At 45.2% G+C, this 15,237-nt stretch overlaps 1 protein-coding gene across 2 annotated transcripts in view; it reads left to right on the plus strand.

The window, feature by feature from the left end:
• The window catches only part of setd3 (SET domain containing 3, actin histidine methyltransferase), a 32,698-nt gene that overhangs the window by 7,424 nt on the left and 10,037 nt on the right, over nucleotides 1-15,237 (plus strand). For both annotated transcript variants that reach the window (XM_072458153.1, XM_072458154.1), the window contains exons 6-10: nucleotides 461-717; nucleotides 7,967-8,025; nucleotides 11,050-11,164; nucleotides 11,852-11,926; nucleotides 12,132-12,298. In XM_072458153.1, coding sequence (XP_072314254.1) covers nucleotides 461-717; nucleotides 7,967-8,025; nucleotides 11,050-11,164; nucleotides 11,852-11,926; nucleotides 12,132-12,298 — 673 coding nt within the window. The remainder of the gene's footprint in view (nucleotides 1-460; nucleotides 718-7,966; nucleotides 8,026-11,049; nucleotides 11,165-11,851; nucleotides 11,927-12,131; nucleotides 12,299-15,237) is intronic.

A 15,237-nucleotide genomic window follows, 5' to 3' on the forward strand; every position in this document is an offset into this window, starting at 1 on the left:
ATTTAGACCTGATATAGACCGGGTTTAGCTCTCATTTAGACCTGATATAGACCAGGTTTAGATCTAATTTAGACCTGATATAGACCAGGTTTAGCTCTCATTTAGACCTGATATAGACCAGGTTTAGCTCTAATTTAGACATGATATAGACCGGGTTTAGCTCTCATTTAGACCTGATATAGACCAGGTTTAGCTCTCATTTAGACCTGATATAGACCCGGTTTAGCTCTAATTTAGTTCATAATAAAGTAAATGAATAAAAAGTATAGCACAATAAAGTGAGTACATAAAAAGTAAAGCATAATAAAGTAAATTTAAAAAAAGTACAGCATAATAAAGTAAATAATAAAAAAGTGTATAGCATAATAAAAGCATGCTCTGACCCTGTTGGTGTATAAGTCGCGTGTACCGTGCTCCTTTATCGCCGCAGTTCATTTGCAGCGCCATCTTTCCCGCTCAGGTCCTCTGTACAGCCAGGACCGGATCATGCAGGCCATGGGCAACGTGACCCTGGCCCTCCACCTGCTGTGCGAGCGCTGCTGCCCCGGCTCCCACTGGCTGCCGTACGTCCGCTCGCTGCCCCTGGAGTACGACACGCCACTGTACTTCCAGCAGGACGAGGTACAGCTACTCCTGGGCACGCAGGCCATCCCGGACGTCCTGAGCCAGTACAAGAACGCGGCGCGGCAATACGCGTACTTCTACAAACTCGTGCAGGTGAGAAGGGTTTGTTTTATTTATCTGCTGTAGTATGCATTCCCCAATTATTAATGTCTTCAGAAAGTGTTAAGTCAAAGCAGAAGTAAGTAACAGTGGTGATAGAGCTCCCCCTGCAGCTCTTTTGTGAAATTACATTGTCAGAGAACAGACATAAAAACCTTTCACGTTGCCAAATAAATGAAAAAAATAAAAAAAGCTAGGGTTTCTCAGGTGAGGCTGGTTTTCCGCCCAGAGACAGCAGGGGGCGACGGCGAACACTTCAAACGCCCGAAAATACATATTTGACCATCACAGGGGCTTACAAAGACGTTCAATGAATAAAAAATTAAGAAAAATTAGAATTTAAAAGCACGGTTTTGTTTATGACGCTTCAGAAATCACCTTGACTTACCCACAGTGAAGCTTAAAGCGCCCCCTACAGGCTGGACTCATTTGACTCAAACATAATTAAGATTATATTCAAGGTCTGTGATGTTTCAGGTTCATAACTTTACTTCCTGATAGTAAAGTACGACGCCACACAAGGAAATGTCATAACCATTACCTAGTAACCACGTCCTATAGTGGGACAATGTCAAAGAAATGATCATTAGTCGCATAGAAAGTTATGAACACACCTTTTTATTTTAATGATTTCATTCTGCTTCTGTAATTTTTAGTCTATTTTTCTTCACTTTTCTTCACAAACTGCTACTTGATAGGTGTAAAACTATTATTTACATTTGGAACAGGTTTCAGTGGCTCGACCCCACTTCTGATGGCACCAGAAACAAAAATGTCAATATTTTAGTTAGTAAATTGGCTTGCGCTAAAAATAACTGCGATTTTAATATATTCTAGCAATCGGAAAAAAATATTTATAGTTATTGTGATGCAACAGAAAACAATGAATGATGATGGTGCACGCATGCCTAAGGTGTTAGAATAAAAGTCCACTGAATCTAAAAATAAAATGATATATATATATATATATATATATATATATATATATATATATATATATATATATATATATATATATATATATATATATATATATATATATATATATATATTACAGTATGAACAGAATAACTAGTATTGCAATTTTTATTTTTTTTTAGTTTAGTAGAGTCTCATCTCTGACTCAAATAGTTGAAGTTATTTTTAATTCCGTAATGAATCCCCCTGCTCTTAAACATGGAGCTAACATTAGATGACGTTAGGTGACATTTCAACCGTTCAAAAGCAGCTTCAGGCCAGCAGAGGGAGACAAAGAACCGTTACAGACAAACAAAATGTATTGCATGGACTAAAACGATGGTTCCCAAACTATTAGATACACTTGAAGATAATATTTGGCTTTCTGAGTTGCACCAAATCTTTAAAGCCGTACTACGACTTCGATTGGTGCTAAACATGACTTAAAACTGAACTGAACAAGGTCTAAAATGACACTAAACCATGGTTGAGGCAGTTAAATAATAAGTAAGTAACTCTAAGGAGGTTAACAACATGAATATTTGTCCCTAAATGAAACAAACTTTGGGAAATGCAGGAATAAAGCAATTGTTGACACTGTAATCAGATGTAAAGACACTGCAGACAAACTCAGTGACTGACAGATAAAAAGATGGACTCTAAATGCAATTCTGACCACGCACACTAGGTGGGAGTGTTGTGCTCTATTTGACTGAGCTCTGTGTTGTATTCTCTCCTCTTTGTGTTTATCTTTTGACAATCTGTCTGTACAACTGCTGCAAATCCAAATAAATATACAGTAGACCGCCACTCTCGAACTCGTGGCGTTAGACCGATCGATCTCCATGGAGACGAGAAGTGACAGGCCAAGTTACAGGTCAGGTTTTTGGAGAGGCAACCCCCACAGTAAAATGCATGTGTTAATTGTGTTTTTTTTAATACAGCAATTAAACTGAATTTAATTGAATAAGTGCTAAAGAGAGTTTAAAGTCAGACTGTGGAACTCTCCCAGGAGATAAGTAGGAGTATTGTTTTTAGTATAGACTTAATTAATGCGATGAGGAGATTAAGAAAAAAGGAGAGAACATTTATTTGTCGCGCAACGAAGGAAACTTGAATGTTGAAACGCACATGAGACAAAACCCAGATTACTGACTGTTAAAAATGGACTCACAAATATATCTCACATTATTTTACATACTGTATTTTCTGGACTATAAGTTGCACTGGAGTATAAGTCGCACCAGCCAAAAAATGCATAATAGAGAAGAAAAAAACATATATAAGTCGCACTGGAGTATGAAATGCGGTTGCAAGTGTGAAAATAACAAATAATATCACATATAAGTCGCTCCGAAGTATAAGTATAAATATTAGTCGCACCCGGCCAAAACTATGAAAAAAGGTGCGACTTACATTCCCGAAAATACGGTACTTTATGGGTCTGATGCAGAAGACGTGTTTACATAGACATTAAAGGGTCTAACAGAAGCGGGGGCCCATCTCCAGATCTTGAGGCAACATTTCAGTCCAAGTGTACCCGTCTGTCACAGGGAGAACATGCAAACTCCACACAGAAACGCCCCCCGTGCATTGGAAACGTAACTTTAGACCTCGTTTTTGCTGCGAGGAGAGCAAACCCGTGCTGCTTACTCTTGATCTGGGATACCTACGCTTTTCGCCTTCTCGCTCTCCGAAAGAGACCTCGCCTGGGCAGCGTCCCCCCTCTCTCCCCGCCGTCCCCCTCTCTCCCCCGCCCCGCGCCCCTCCGCCTCACCTCCCTCCTGCTCAGATGACCGGACTGGAAAATTAGCTTGTCACATTGGCTTTGAATTGAATTGACCTGAATGTACCTTCTTCTTCTTCTTAAAAAAAAAACCTGACCCTCTCTCTCTCTCTCTCTCTCCTCTCTCCTCTCTCCATCCTCCTCTTCCTCTCCTCCCCCTCGCTCCCTCGCTCCGCCGGTGTGTTGTCCGGCGCGCTGGTATTCCTGGTTTGATGTATGCTGATGTATACAGACAGATGCAGACAGGACAATTACTGACATGCGACAAAACATGGAGATGGGGAGCAGCGATGTAGAGCCCGTTTCGTCAAATCGCCGGGCGGCGCGTGGGCGTGGTGTCCACCGACGTGTTTCTGAGAATCAAGTGTCAATCCGGTTTTGCGTGGAACGTGCAAATGCGTATCGTTTTCTGCATATGAAAGGAAAACCGCAAATTTGACCTTTTTTGTTTTAGATGATGCGTTTTAAGCTAAATTGACTTGTTCTAGGGCTGCAACATGATAATAGATTATATAAATAGTTGTCCTCTAATAAAATAATTTAATAATGGTTAACTGGTGAATACTGAATAATTTTTATAATTTTTTTTAAAGCAAGAATCACATAAAAAAATGACATGGGAAATGTGTAAATGCTGTATTTTTGATAAACTCTTTCATCTGGAGTTGTATAAACCCACAACGTTTAATAAAGAAGGTGCTAAAGAGGAATAATGACACGCTGAAGATCTGTGTGAGGAATAATGACACGCTGAAGATCTGTGTGAGGAACAATGCCGTGCTGAAGATCTGTGTGAGGAACAATGACGCGCTGAAGACCCGCGTGAGGAACAATGACGCGCTGAAGATCTGTGTGAGGAACAATGGCGCGCGGAAGACCCGCGTGAGGAACAATGGCGCGCGGAAGACCCGCGTGAGGAACAATGGCGCGCGGAAGACCCGCGTGAGGAACAATGGCGCGCGGAAGACCCGCGTGAGGAACAATGGCGCGCGGAAGACCCGCGTGAGGAACAATGACGCGCGGAAGACCCGCGTGAGGAACAATGACGCGCGGAAGACCCGCGTGAGGAACAATGACGCGCGGAAGACCCGCGTGAGGAACAATGACGCGCGGAAGACCCGCGTGAGGAACAATGGCGCGCGGCAGACCCGCGTGAGGAACAATGGCGCGCGGAAGACCCGCGTGAGGAACAATGGCGCGCGGAAGACCCGCGTGAGGAACAATGGCGCGCGGAAGACCCGCGTGAGGAACAATGACGCGCGGAAGACCCGCGTGAGGAACAATGACGCGCGGAAGACCCGCGTGAGGAACAATGACGCGCTGAAGACCCGCGTGAGGAACAATGACGCGCTGAAGACCCGCGTGAGGAACAATGACGCGCTGAAGACCCGCGTGAGGAACAATGACGCGCTGAAGACCCGCGTGAGGAACAATGACGCGCTGAAGACCCGCGTGAGGAACAATGACGCGCGGCAGACCCGCGTGAGGAACAATGACGCGCGGCAGACCCGCGTGAGGAACAATGACGCGCGGCAGACCCGCGTGAGGAACAATGGCGCGCGGAAGACCCGCGTGAGGAACAATGGCGCGCGGAAGACCCGCGTGAGGAACAATGGCGCGCGGAAGACCCGCGTGAGGAACAATGGCGCGCGGAAGACCCGCGTGAGGAACAATGGCGCGCGGAAGACCCGCGTGAGGAACAATGACGCGCTGAAGACCCGCGTGAGGAACAATGACGCGCTGAAGACCCGCGTGAGGAACAATGACGCGCTGAAGACCCGCGTGAGGAACAATGACGCGCTGAAGACCCGCGTGAGGAACAATGACGCGCTGAAGACCCGCGTGAGGAACAATGACGCGCGGCAGACCCGCGTGAGGAACAATGGCGCGCGGCAGACCCGCGTGAGGAACAATGGCGCGCGGCAGACCCGCGTGAGGAACAATGGCGCGCGGCAGACCCGCGTGAGGAACAATGGCGCGCGGCAGACCCGCGTGAGGAACAATGGCGCGCGGCAGACCCGCGTGAGGAACAATGGCGCGCGGCAGACCCGCGTGAGGAACAATGGCGCGCGGCAGACCCGCGTGAGGAACAATGGCGCGCGGCAGACCCGCGTGAGGAACAATGGCGCGCGGCAGACCCGCGTGAGGAACAATGGCGCGCGGCAGACCCGCGTGAGGAACAATGGCGCGCGGCAGACCCGCGTGAGGAACAATGGCGCGCGGCAGACCCGCGTGAGGAACAATGGCGCGCGGCAGACCCGCGTGAGGAACAATGGCGCGCGGAAGACCCGCGTGAGGAACAATGGCGCGCGGAAGACCCGCGTGAGGAACAATGGCGCGCGGAAGACCCGCGTGAGGAACAATGGCGCGCTGAAGACCCGCGTGAGGAACAATGGCGCGCTGAAGACCCGCGTGAGGAACAATGGCGCGCTGAAGACCCGCGTGAGGAACAATGGCGCGCTGAAGACCCGCGTGAGGAACAATGGCGCGCTGAAGACCCGCGTGAGGAACAATGGCGCGCTGAAGACCCGCGTGAGGAACAATGACGCGCTGAAGACCCGCGTGAGGAACAATGACGCGCTGAAGACCCGCGTGAGGAACAATGACGCGCTGAAGACCCGCGTGAGGAACAATGACGCGCTGAAGACCCGCGTGAGGAACAATGACGCGCTGAAGACCCGCGTGAGGAACAATGACGCGCTGAAGACCCGCGTGAGGAACAATGACGCGCTGAAGACCCGCGTGAGGAACAATGACTCACTGGTTCAGACCCGGTTGGTTCTAGTTTAGTCCTTGTTTATGCCTGGTTCAGTTCTGGATGGGCAATTTTGAAAATAAATGTTGGTAAAGAATTTCTTCATTTTCTACAAAAATCTATCCAGCAGTAGTTCTGTTTTATTGTATGAACTAAATGAATTGGAACATGCTTTTTTATGCGTCCCAAACTGTGGTTACAGGCCGTGTTGTGGACCCAGAGGTCTTGGCCCACCAAAACATCTGACTCTCTGGAACATTCTGTTGAATAGCCCTGGTTTATTGTCTAATACTTTGACCTAAAAAATTGCCTTTTTAATTATCATACAATATAGAAATTTGAAAATTATTGCAAATTAATTTATATTGATTCTGATACCACAATGATAAAAAAGAAAAACTCTGTAGGAAAGGTCAGTTTAGTCCTGTAACACTTGGTAATATATATATTTTAATATTTTTAATAGCTTTTAATAAAGTGTGAACAAAAACTGAATTCTTAATGGAAATTTTTTTTCTGAATTCAGGTTTAGAAACGACTTATTTAACATCCTTACTCCAACTCTAAACCCTAACTTTTTAAGTCGTTATTAAGCCTGAAATATTCTTAAGTAATAAAGAACAATTAGTTGTCGTTATTATAAAAAAGGCTCCATTTTAACCAGTTTATGTCCACGTCTTTTGATCTTCCACTTTTCTCCTACTTCACTTTTTGTTCTTGCTCTCCCTCGCTCTCACTCCCCTTTTCCTCTTCATTATCCACTGAACTCTCCCTCTCCCCTCTTCCGCCCCCACTCTTCCTCCCCCACTCTTCCTCGTCCTCTCCCCCTCTTCCTCCCCCACTCTGCCTCGTCCTCTCCCCCTCTTCCTTGTCCTCTTCCTCGTTTTCTCCCCCTCTTCCCCCCACTCTGCCTCTTCCTCTCCCACTTTGCCTCGTCCTCTCCCACTCTGCCTCTTCCTCCCCCACTCTGCCTCGTCCTCTCCCCCTCTTCCTTGTCCTCTTCCTCGTCCTCTCCCCCTCTTCCCCCCACTCTGCCTCTTCCTCTCCCACTCTGCCTCGTCCTCTCCCACTCTGCCTCTTCCTCTCCCACTCTGCCTCGTCCTCTCCCACTCTGCCTCTTCCTCTCCCACTCTGCCTCGTCCTCTCCCACTCTGCCTCTTCCTCTCCCACTCTGCCTCGTCCTCTCCCCTGTTTAAGCTCGGGACAGTTTGCAAATGGCTCTCGTAGGTGGCGGCTGTGTGGCTTTTAACGGTGCGCATGGAGGAGGAGGAGGAGGAGGAGGAGGAGGAGGTGGGGCAGGCGGCGGTGGGGGGGTGGGCAGGTGGCATGGGCGCGGACACACACACACACACACACACACACACTTTCATGCAGATCCCGGCCCGGTTCAGGCTCAAATTGATGAGGTAGATTTATGACGGCTGCTGGCCACAACAAATTAAGTTGACAGTGATGTATTGGGGGGGGCTTGTGTCACGATGCGGCGATGGACCACACACACACACACCCGCACACGCACACACGCACACACACGCACGCACACACTCGGCCCAAACCCGATGGCCCCGTACTCCCAGTCCCTCTTGTTAGGCGTCCCTGTCAGCGCCCCCCTCTAGCATACCTGCATAATGAAATTCCTGAAACTGATTTGTGTGTGTGGTTTTTTTTCTCTCTCTTTTTTTTCTCCTCTTCTTTCCTTCTCGCCTCCGTCTTTGCTCTCGTCCACCTCGTCCCTCCATCCCCAGACTCATCCTGCCGCCAGCAAACTACCCCTGAAGGACAGCTTCACATTTGATGACTTCAGGTCAGTGTGCGCGCGTGTGTGTGTTGTGTGTGTGTGTGTTGTGTGCGATTGCGTGTCCTCGTCCTGGTTTCAGATTGGTCTTTGCTCACACGCCTCCCGAAAAAAAGAGAAAAAGGGGCAGAGGAAAAGCCGATTCTTCTTCTGCTGCTGCTGCAAGTCACTTTTCAGCCAATTTGTTATAGTTAAAGGTGCACTGTGGAACCTTTTGTGGCAGAGATGTTATCACTTTGACTAGAATGTTCCGCAGTATGGCCGACTTACAGGAGGTTTAGTCATAAAAACGCCTTTAAAAAAAAAAAAAAAAGGCAAAATGGAGACGTTTTAAAGTAGTATTGTGGAACACTCGAGGCAAAGCAAGTACTGTTTTTTCCGGAGTATAAGTCGCACTGGAGTATAAGTCGCACCAGCCAAAAAATGCATAATAGAGAAGAAAAAAAACATACATAAGTTGCACTGGAGTATGAAATGCAGTTGCAAGTGTGAAAATAACAAATAATATCACATAAGTCGCTCCGGAGTATAAGTATAAGTCGCACCGCGGCCAAAACTATGAAAAAAGGTGCGACTTATAGTCCGGAAAATATGGAACTACTTCATGGATCTTCAGCAGAAAAGTTACATAGTGCACCTTTAATTAAAACCTCTTAAGCCCTAGAGTTGTTTTTTGGACACATTTCAGAAAGTAAAATACATATAAATTGAAGGTTTTCTCCTGTAGGTGGAACACATTCATGATCTTTGTGTCCAAATGAAGCTAAAACGTTCTGTCTTATGTTAAATAACGCCAATATTTAACATTTAATAAGTAAATTAGAGTCAAACGTAACACTTTCATTTCCGCCTTACAAAAAATACGAAATGAAAATAGAAAAAAATACATGGCTACACAAAGAAACGCCAAGGGATAGAAATTATCTTAGTTTGACCCTTTCTTTAGCTCATAATATAATCTTAAGAACAAAAAAAATGATAATTGTGATAATTTCAGAAGCTTGACTGAGTTATTTCAGTTCGTCGTGCGCTTTACTTCATTATTCAGACAGTTTGAGTTCATAAAGCTGGTCACACGCCAGAGGAATCGTGATCTATTAGACATTTGAACGACAGAACATGAACTATTTTACTTTTCTTCTGTCGTGGTGTTTGTAAATGTGTCGGGACGCGGGGAGAATATGCAAACACAGGACAGAACGGCTCAGGTTAACCCAGTTCAGCTTTAAATCTTTGATGCCAAGTTGCAATATTAACTTAAATGTCAAAGTGGAGTGCGTGGCGACGGCGGCACAGTAAGCTAAGCGTTTGCCCGTCTACTGAAGGGTCGCCGGTTAAGCATGAAGTACTCGTTCATCGAAATGTGTCAGTCTTTGTCGCCCAATGAAAGCTCCTTACAAAGCCTTTTATACAAACAATCCATACCTTCATTTATATAAGTTAAATAAGAGTTTATTTGGACCAGGGCGGCGCAATATTGGAAAAAGAATTGCGGTCCGCGATATAAAATAATGCTCTAGTATCGTCGTAATTATGATACTTTTACAATTTCGGTTGTATTGTGTCGTGCTGAAGCTAAAAAGTGCGTCCTTTTAATTTACTCTGTCCAGATAAAGACCTAAAACGTGCCTGAAACATTAAATCAAGGCCAATTTAGCGCGTAAAAATGAATAAAATCTGCCTTTTTCATTCAAAAAGACACATTTCCATTACAAAACCAGTACATTTCTGTGCTTGTCGTTATCGCCGTACATTTAGTATGTTGCGTCAGTCGATATTGCGATATTTGCGATTTATTGTGTAGAAAAGAAGCAAAACAACTACCTTTTTTGCGCAGCCTTCTCTTTGTAACAAGTGTGGTAATATTAGTACCATTTTAGTTTATTATTATTTATTTCTTTGCTGTGTTGCCGTGCCACTCTCGGCTGTCGTCTGTTTACTTTATCATTTCTCCTTTTTCGCTTGGTTCTGACGCAACTCTCCGCTTTGTCTGGCAACTTCCTCTCCGTCTCCACTCAAGCGTCGACAATCGTGTGCGGAATTGTCTCTAATATTTTAAAATGCAGCTCAAAATGCAATATATACGAATCAAAAACTGTCACGTACTCTTAGGAATTCAACAAAATGCACAAAAGATTTAAGTTTTCCTTTTAGTCCTCTTTCTAGGGCGGTACAATCAAGTGAAATTATAATTGTGATTTCAATTATCGCGCTGTATTCAAATGACACAAAAGTTCCTGGAGTAAAGCCACTTTTTCTGATTTGCAGTGGGTTTGAAAACATTAGTAATAAAATATGTAAGGTCTATTCTCTGCAGGTTCATTTCGACATTAAAGTTAATATTGTTTTTAGTTTTTTGCTATAAATGAGCAGCCGAAGTTTAGAGAAGAGTTACAAGCATCAGACTTTCTCCAAACTACAACATAAAGTTACTTGCAGCACCAAACATTTGATCAATATTAGTGGAGGGCCCTTTAATGGCTTTGACCTGTAGTACCGTATTTTCCTCACTATAAGTTGAACTGGAGTATAAGTCTCATTTTTGGGGAAATGTATTTGATAAAATCCAAGATGAGAGAACATGGTGAATAGGTGTACGTATGCTAACGCTAACACTTTCAGCTACATGACGTATGCTAACGCTAACACCTTCAGCTACATGACGCACAGACAGAACTGTGGTAAGTGTCTGGTATGTTAACGTAACATATGAACAGTTATTCAGATAACTATAGCATAAAGAACATGCTAACAAGTTTACCAAAGCATCAGTTTTACCCCAAATCACTAAATCCATTGAATTCTTCTTCCTCTGTGTCACTTCTAAACAACTCCACAAACTCCAGAGGTAGAGGAAGTGCAGATTCTTCTTCTGCGTCGCTTAGAGCCTAGAGCACCCTCTTGTGGTTGTGAAATGCTGTTGCCAGTGTGAACATAACTAATAATATCACATTTAAGTCACTATGGAGTATAAGTCGCACCCCGGCCAAAAATACTCTAATCATTTGTGATATAATTGTGTTGTTTCTGCAGGTGGGCGGTGTCTTCAGTGATGACGCGTCAGAACCAGATTCCCACCGAGGACGGCAGCAGAGTCACGCTGGCCCTGATCCCGCTCTGGGACATGTGCAACCACACCAACGGACTGGTCAGTTCACATAACAATACAGAGTTGTGTTTTATTTAAGTTTTAGTTTGTTTGAAGCAACTGTAACACTGTTTACTTTCCGAGCTGAAAAGGAGACGCTTTATGACTTTTCTTGCCGTCAATTTTGTTTCTTTTGTACATGATAGAATAAAGAAATGCAAAAATAAGTATTCAAAATTAAAAAAAATAAATGCATTTAACAATATAAAGAATGAAAATGCCACACAGAACTGCATGATGACATAATCCACACAAGACAGGGAATTTCTTTATTTTTATTTAACCTTTACTCAACAAGGAAAGTCACCTTGATCAGCCTTTTTTTGTTGCCCCAAGCCAGTATCAATGATGAGGTTTCAGACGGGGCATCTGGCATAAAACCGTGACCTTTTTGCACAGATGTAGACGGTTGCTTTTTTACCTTTTTTGGGCTCATATGACTTTGGTCTCATCAGAATCAGGAAAAAGGTTCATCGGAACGCACTTTGGTGTTAATGCGCAACACACACAACAACGATGAACAATAATACACAATAATAAACAAGCAAGAAGTTCTAGAGCTCTTTGTGGTTGTGTAAGAGCGCACGGACACACAATTCACACGCAAAAACAGACGAGACAAAGCGCGCCGAAACGCCAATAGCATTGACTCAAACGTCCTTTTTCTGTCGCCATGTCCCTCCGCAGATCACCACGGGCTACAACCTGGAGGACGACCGCTGCGAGTGCGTGGCCCTGCGCGACTACAAAGAGAACGAGCAGGTGAGCGACACGCAGGGGGCGCCAAAAACACAAACGCACAAAGTCACAGCGCTCGACGGAGAGAAAACCGCCGCGTCGCTTTTCCTCACCCGAGACCGAGCTCGTTCGCGCAGGATTAAAGCCACTACGCGATGCCGTTCCTCTCCCTTGTCCCGTTGTCATGGCGATACTGATGATTTATCTCCCTCCCCCTCTCCTCCTCCAGATCTACATCTTTTACGGCACGAGGTCCAATGCCGAGTTCGTCATCCACAACGGCTTCTTCTTCCAGGACAACGCCCACGACCGAGTGAAGATCAAGCTGGGCGTCAGTAAGAGCGAGCGGCTGTATGCCATGAAGGCCGAGGTCCTGGCCAGAGCCGGCATCCCAGCGTGAGTCGGGGCGCGGCGTGTCGGGCGGGGCGGTGGGGGGGCAATTCATCGGTTTAGCTTTCAGAATCAAAACTTATTATTTTGTATCCAGCGCTGTGTTTTAAAGCACAAGGCGTCATTCCAAGTGACGTTTGGCCATCGGGATTCGGTCCACGGTGCGTTTTGAACAGGCCGAAGGAGTAAGAGCAGATTGAGCCATTAACCGTTAAACAAAAGGAATAACTGATGTGTTTGTGGAGGTCTAGTGATGTGATTAAACCCCCCATGGACGGCCTGATGACACGATATGTTCTCTAAAGAGGAAGTTATGTTTCTGAACTGATTCTATCTTTTGTAGTTTGATGCAGCGACTTATTACAACTTTAATATGACGGAATGGACTCTTTCATCACACCAGGAAATGACTCTATACCAATTTTAACATCACAAAGAATATTATGTTAGACAATTCCTTATGAATATAGAAATAGAACTTCTTCACCACCTGGTCTTGGTTAAGCTCGGAAAACGTTTGAACACCAAAGTCTGAGGAATAAAGTCTGGCGGTAATGCAACACTTGGATGCCAACCGCCATAAAACAACAACAACAACAACAACAACAACGTTTGAACACCAAAAATCCTACAATCCAGTGTAACACATGAAAAAGTCTGGCGGTAATGCGACAGGACTACGATAAAACACCAAAGAAGAAGAAGAAGAAGAAGAAGAGCTAGTCTCCGGTCTGGAGAGACGGGAGATGGCGGAGGAGAGTGGATCGGTGGTCGAAGACGTTCTGGACGGCGTGGAGGAGCAGCCTTTTCTGGCTGCACGTGCCCGGAAACGTAAAAAGTCCCTTAGCTCGTCCGAGGGTTCTGGGAATGAGCAGCAGGATGAGGCTGAAGCTATTGATATCCGGGGTGAGAGCAGAGACTGTAAGGTGATCATAAAGCTTGCACAGGATAGTGCATCCTTTAAGGAGTGGAATTCAGTGGCATTGTCAAAGAGCCTAACTGTAGCTGTGGGAGTGATCAAGAGTGCGAGTGTCCTTAGAGATGGCTCGCTGCTGGTCGTGTGCAAGGACGCGGCTCAGCAACGGAAGGCGATTGGAACTAAACGTCTGGGTGGAAAGGACATTCTTGTGTCTGATGCTGAAAGAAACACGGTCAGAGGAGTTATCGTAGGTGTCCCTACGGCGACGTCTGTGGATGAAGTTAAGGAGAATTTGACTGGAGCTAAGGTGGTGGACGCTAGGTGGTTGAAGGTGACCCGGTCTGGGGTAAGATGTGACAGCTTGTCGGTAATGTTAACACTTGAAGGAAGGTGCCTGCCTAGTAAGGTGTTCATTGGGTTCATGTGCCATGACGTTAGGCCATATGTTCCACCGCCCCTGCGTTGCTTTAAGTGCCAGCGCTTTGGGCATATTGCAGCGGTCTGTAGAGGGAGGCAAAGATGTGGTAAATGTGCAGGAGATCACGAGTATGGGAAGTGTGACGTGGGAGCAAAACTGAAGTGCTGTAACTGTGGGGAAGAACATAGCTCTGCCTACGGGGGATGCAGGTTTAGCAAAAGAGCTGCTGAGGTGCATAAAATAAAGGTCTCTCAAGGTGTATCCTATGCAGATGCAGTCAAGAAAGTTTCAAGTAACGAGTTTAGAGTAAATACAGATAGAGGAGCCAGCGCTGCTCCCAGCCAGGGCGAAATGAGAAAGGCCAGTGTGGCTCCCAAGAAGTGTGAAGGTTTCAAGAGTGGAGGTCCCAAGTGTGCAGGTTCCAGAATTAATGAGAATACCCTGGTTGTGGATAGAGAGGATTTTGTACTCTTTATGGTGGATGTTGTAAACTGTGCTGCTCAGACTCAAAGCAGAACTGAAAGGATCAGGATCATTGCTAAAGCTGCAGGGAGATTCCTTGGAACAAAGGAGCTTGATTGGGCAGATATAGAAAACAGGCTAAAGGCGCTAAATGGGAGTCGGAGTGATGGGGGTCTGCTTTTGGGGAGTCAGGGTGATCAGAGTGACGAGATGGGGGTGGGGGTGGTCTCCTGTCCTCGTCCAGTCTCGTAGACGCACGGCTACCAAGCAGCGACATCAGTGGAAATATTAAAGCCTATGGAATGAAGCCTAAAGAATAAAGCTGTACGGTGGAAGTCCGTACAGGAAGTCCGACGTCGTCCGTCGGACGACGACGACGACGTCGGACGACGACGACGACGCAAAAAACGAGTAGTAAACGAGGACGGACGTGCTAGTGATGATTTAAAAATTAGAACCTTTTAGTGAAGATTCCATGAAAAAATAATGAAAGACACCTCAGATCTCAAAATACATTACTTATGAAAATGAACCACACCCATGTGCGATTAGAGATAATTCATTGGATTTTTTTATACAATTCCAAATGTGGGTGTGACATACCATTTTTGTGTGTTAAAACTTGCGTTTCTCTGCAAGCATGTTACCGTGGCAACCTAACAAATATTGCAATATAAGATCTGGTTTACAAGCATTTTGAATGGGATGAAAAAAAATGTACTTTGATGTAGACAAATTAAATTTAGCACAGACATCCTTCACGAGCAAGGACCACAACCCCCAGTGTTTGTTGACATACGAGAAACATGAACGACCCAAAACAAATAAGTGGGTTATATCTTTTTATTTACTTTCATTTTTTACCTTTCCAGAAGCTCGATCATTATATTTGATCAGATTGTGGACAAAGCAGAAAATAAATACAGTAAAAGTCAACCTGGTGTGCACAGAACTGCTGTAATTTGAAGTTTTTTTTAAATAAAAGCCGGTCAAAAGAACATGGATACAGCACAAGTGGGTTCTTTATGTATTAGTATTAGGCTGGAGTTGTTTTTTTGTATGTATTGGTATTAGGCTGGAGTTGTTTTTTTGTATGTATTGGTATTAGGCTGGAGTGTTTTTAATGTATTAGGCTGGAGTCTGAGT

The sequence above is a fragment of the Eucyclogobius newberryi genome, unplaced genomic scaffold, assembly GCF_026437365.1.
Source record: "Eucyclogobius newberryi isolate DKJ021-1_F unplaced genomic scaffold, fEucNew1.0.hap1 SCAF_21, whole genome shotgun sequence".
In the NCBI taxonomy this organism is placed as follows: Eukaryota; Metazoa; Chordata; class Actinopteri; order Gobiiformes; family Gobiidae; genus Eucyclogobius; species Eucyclogobius newberryi.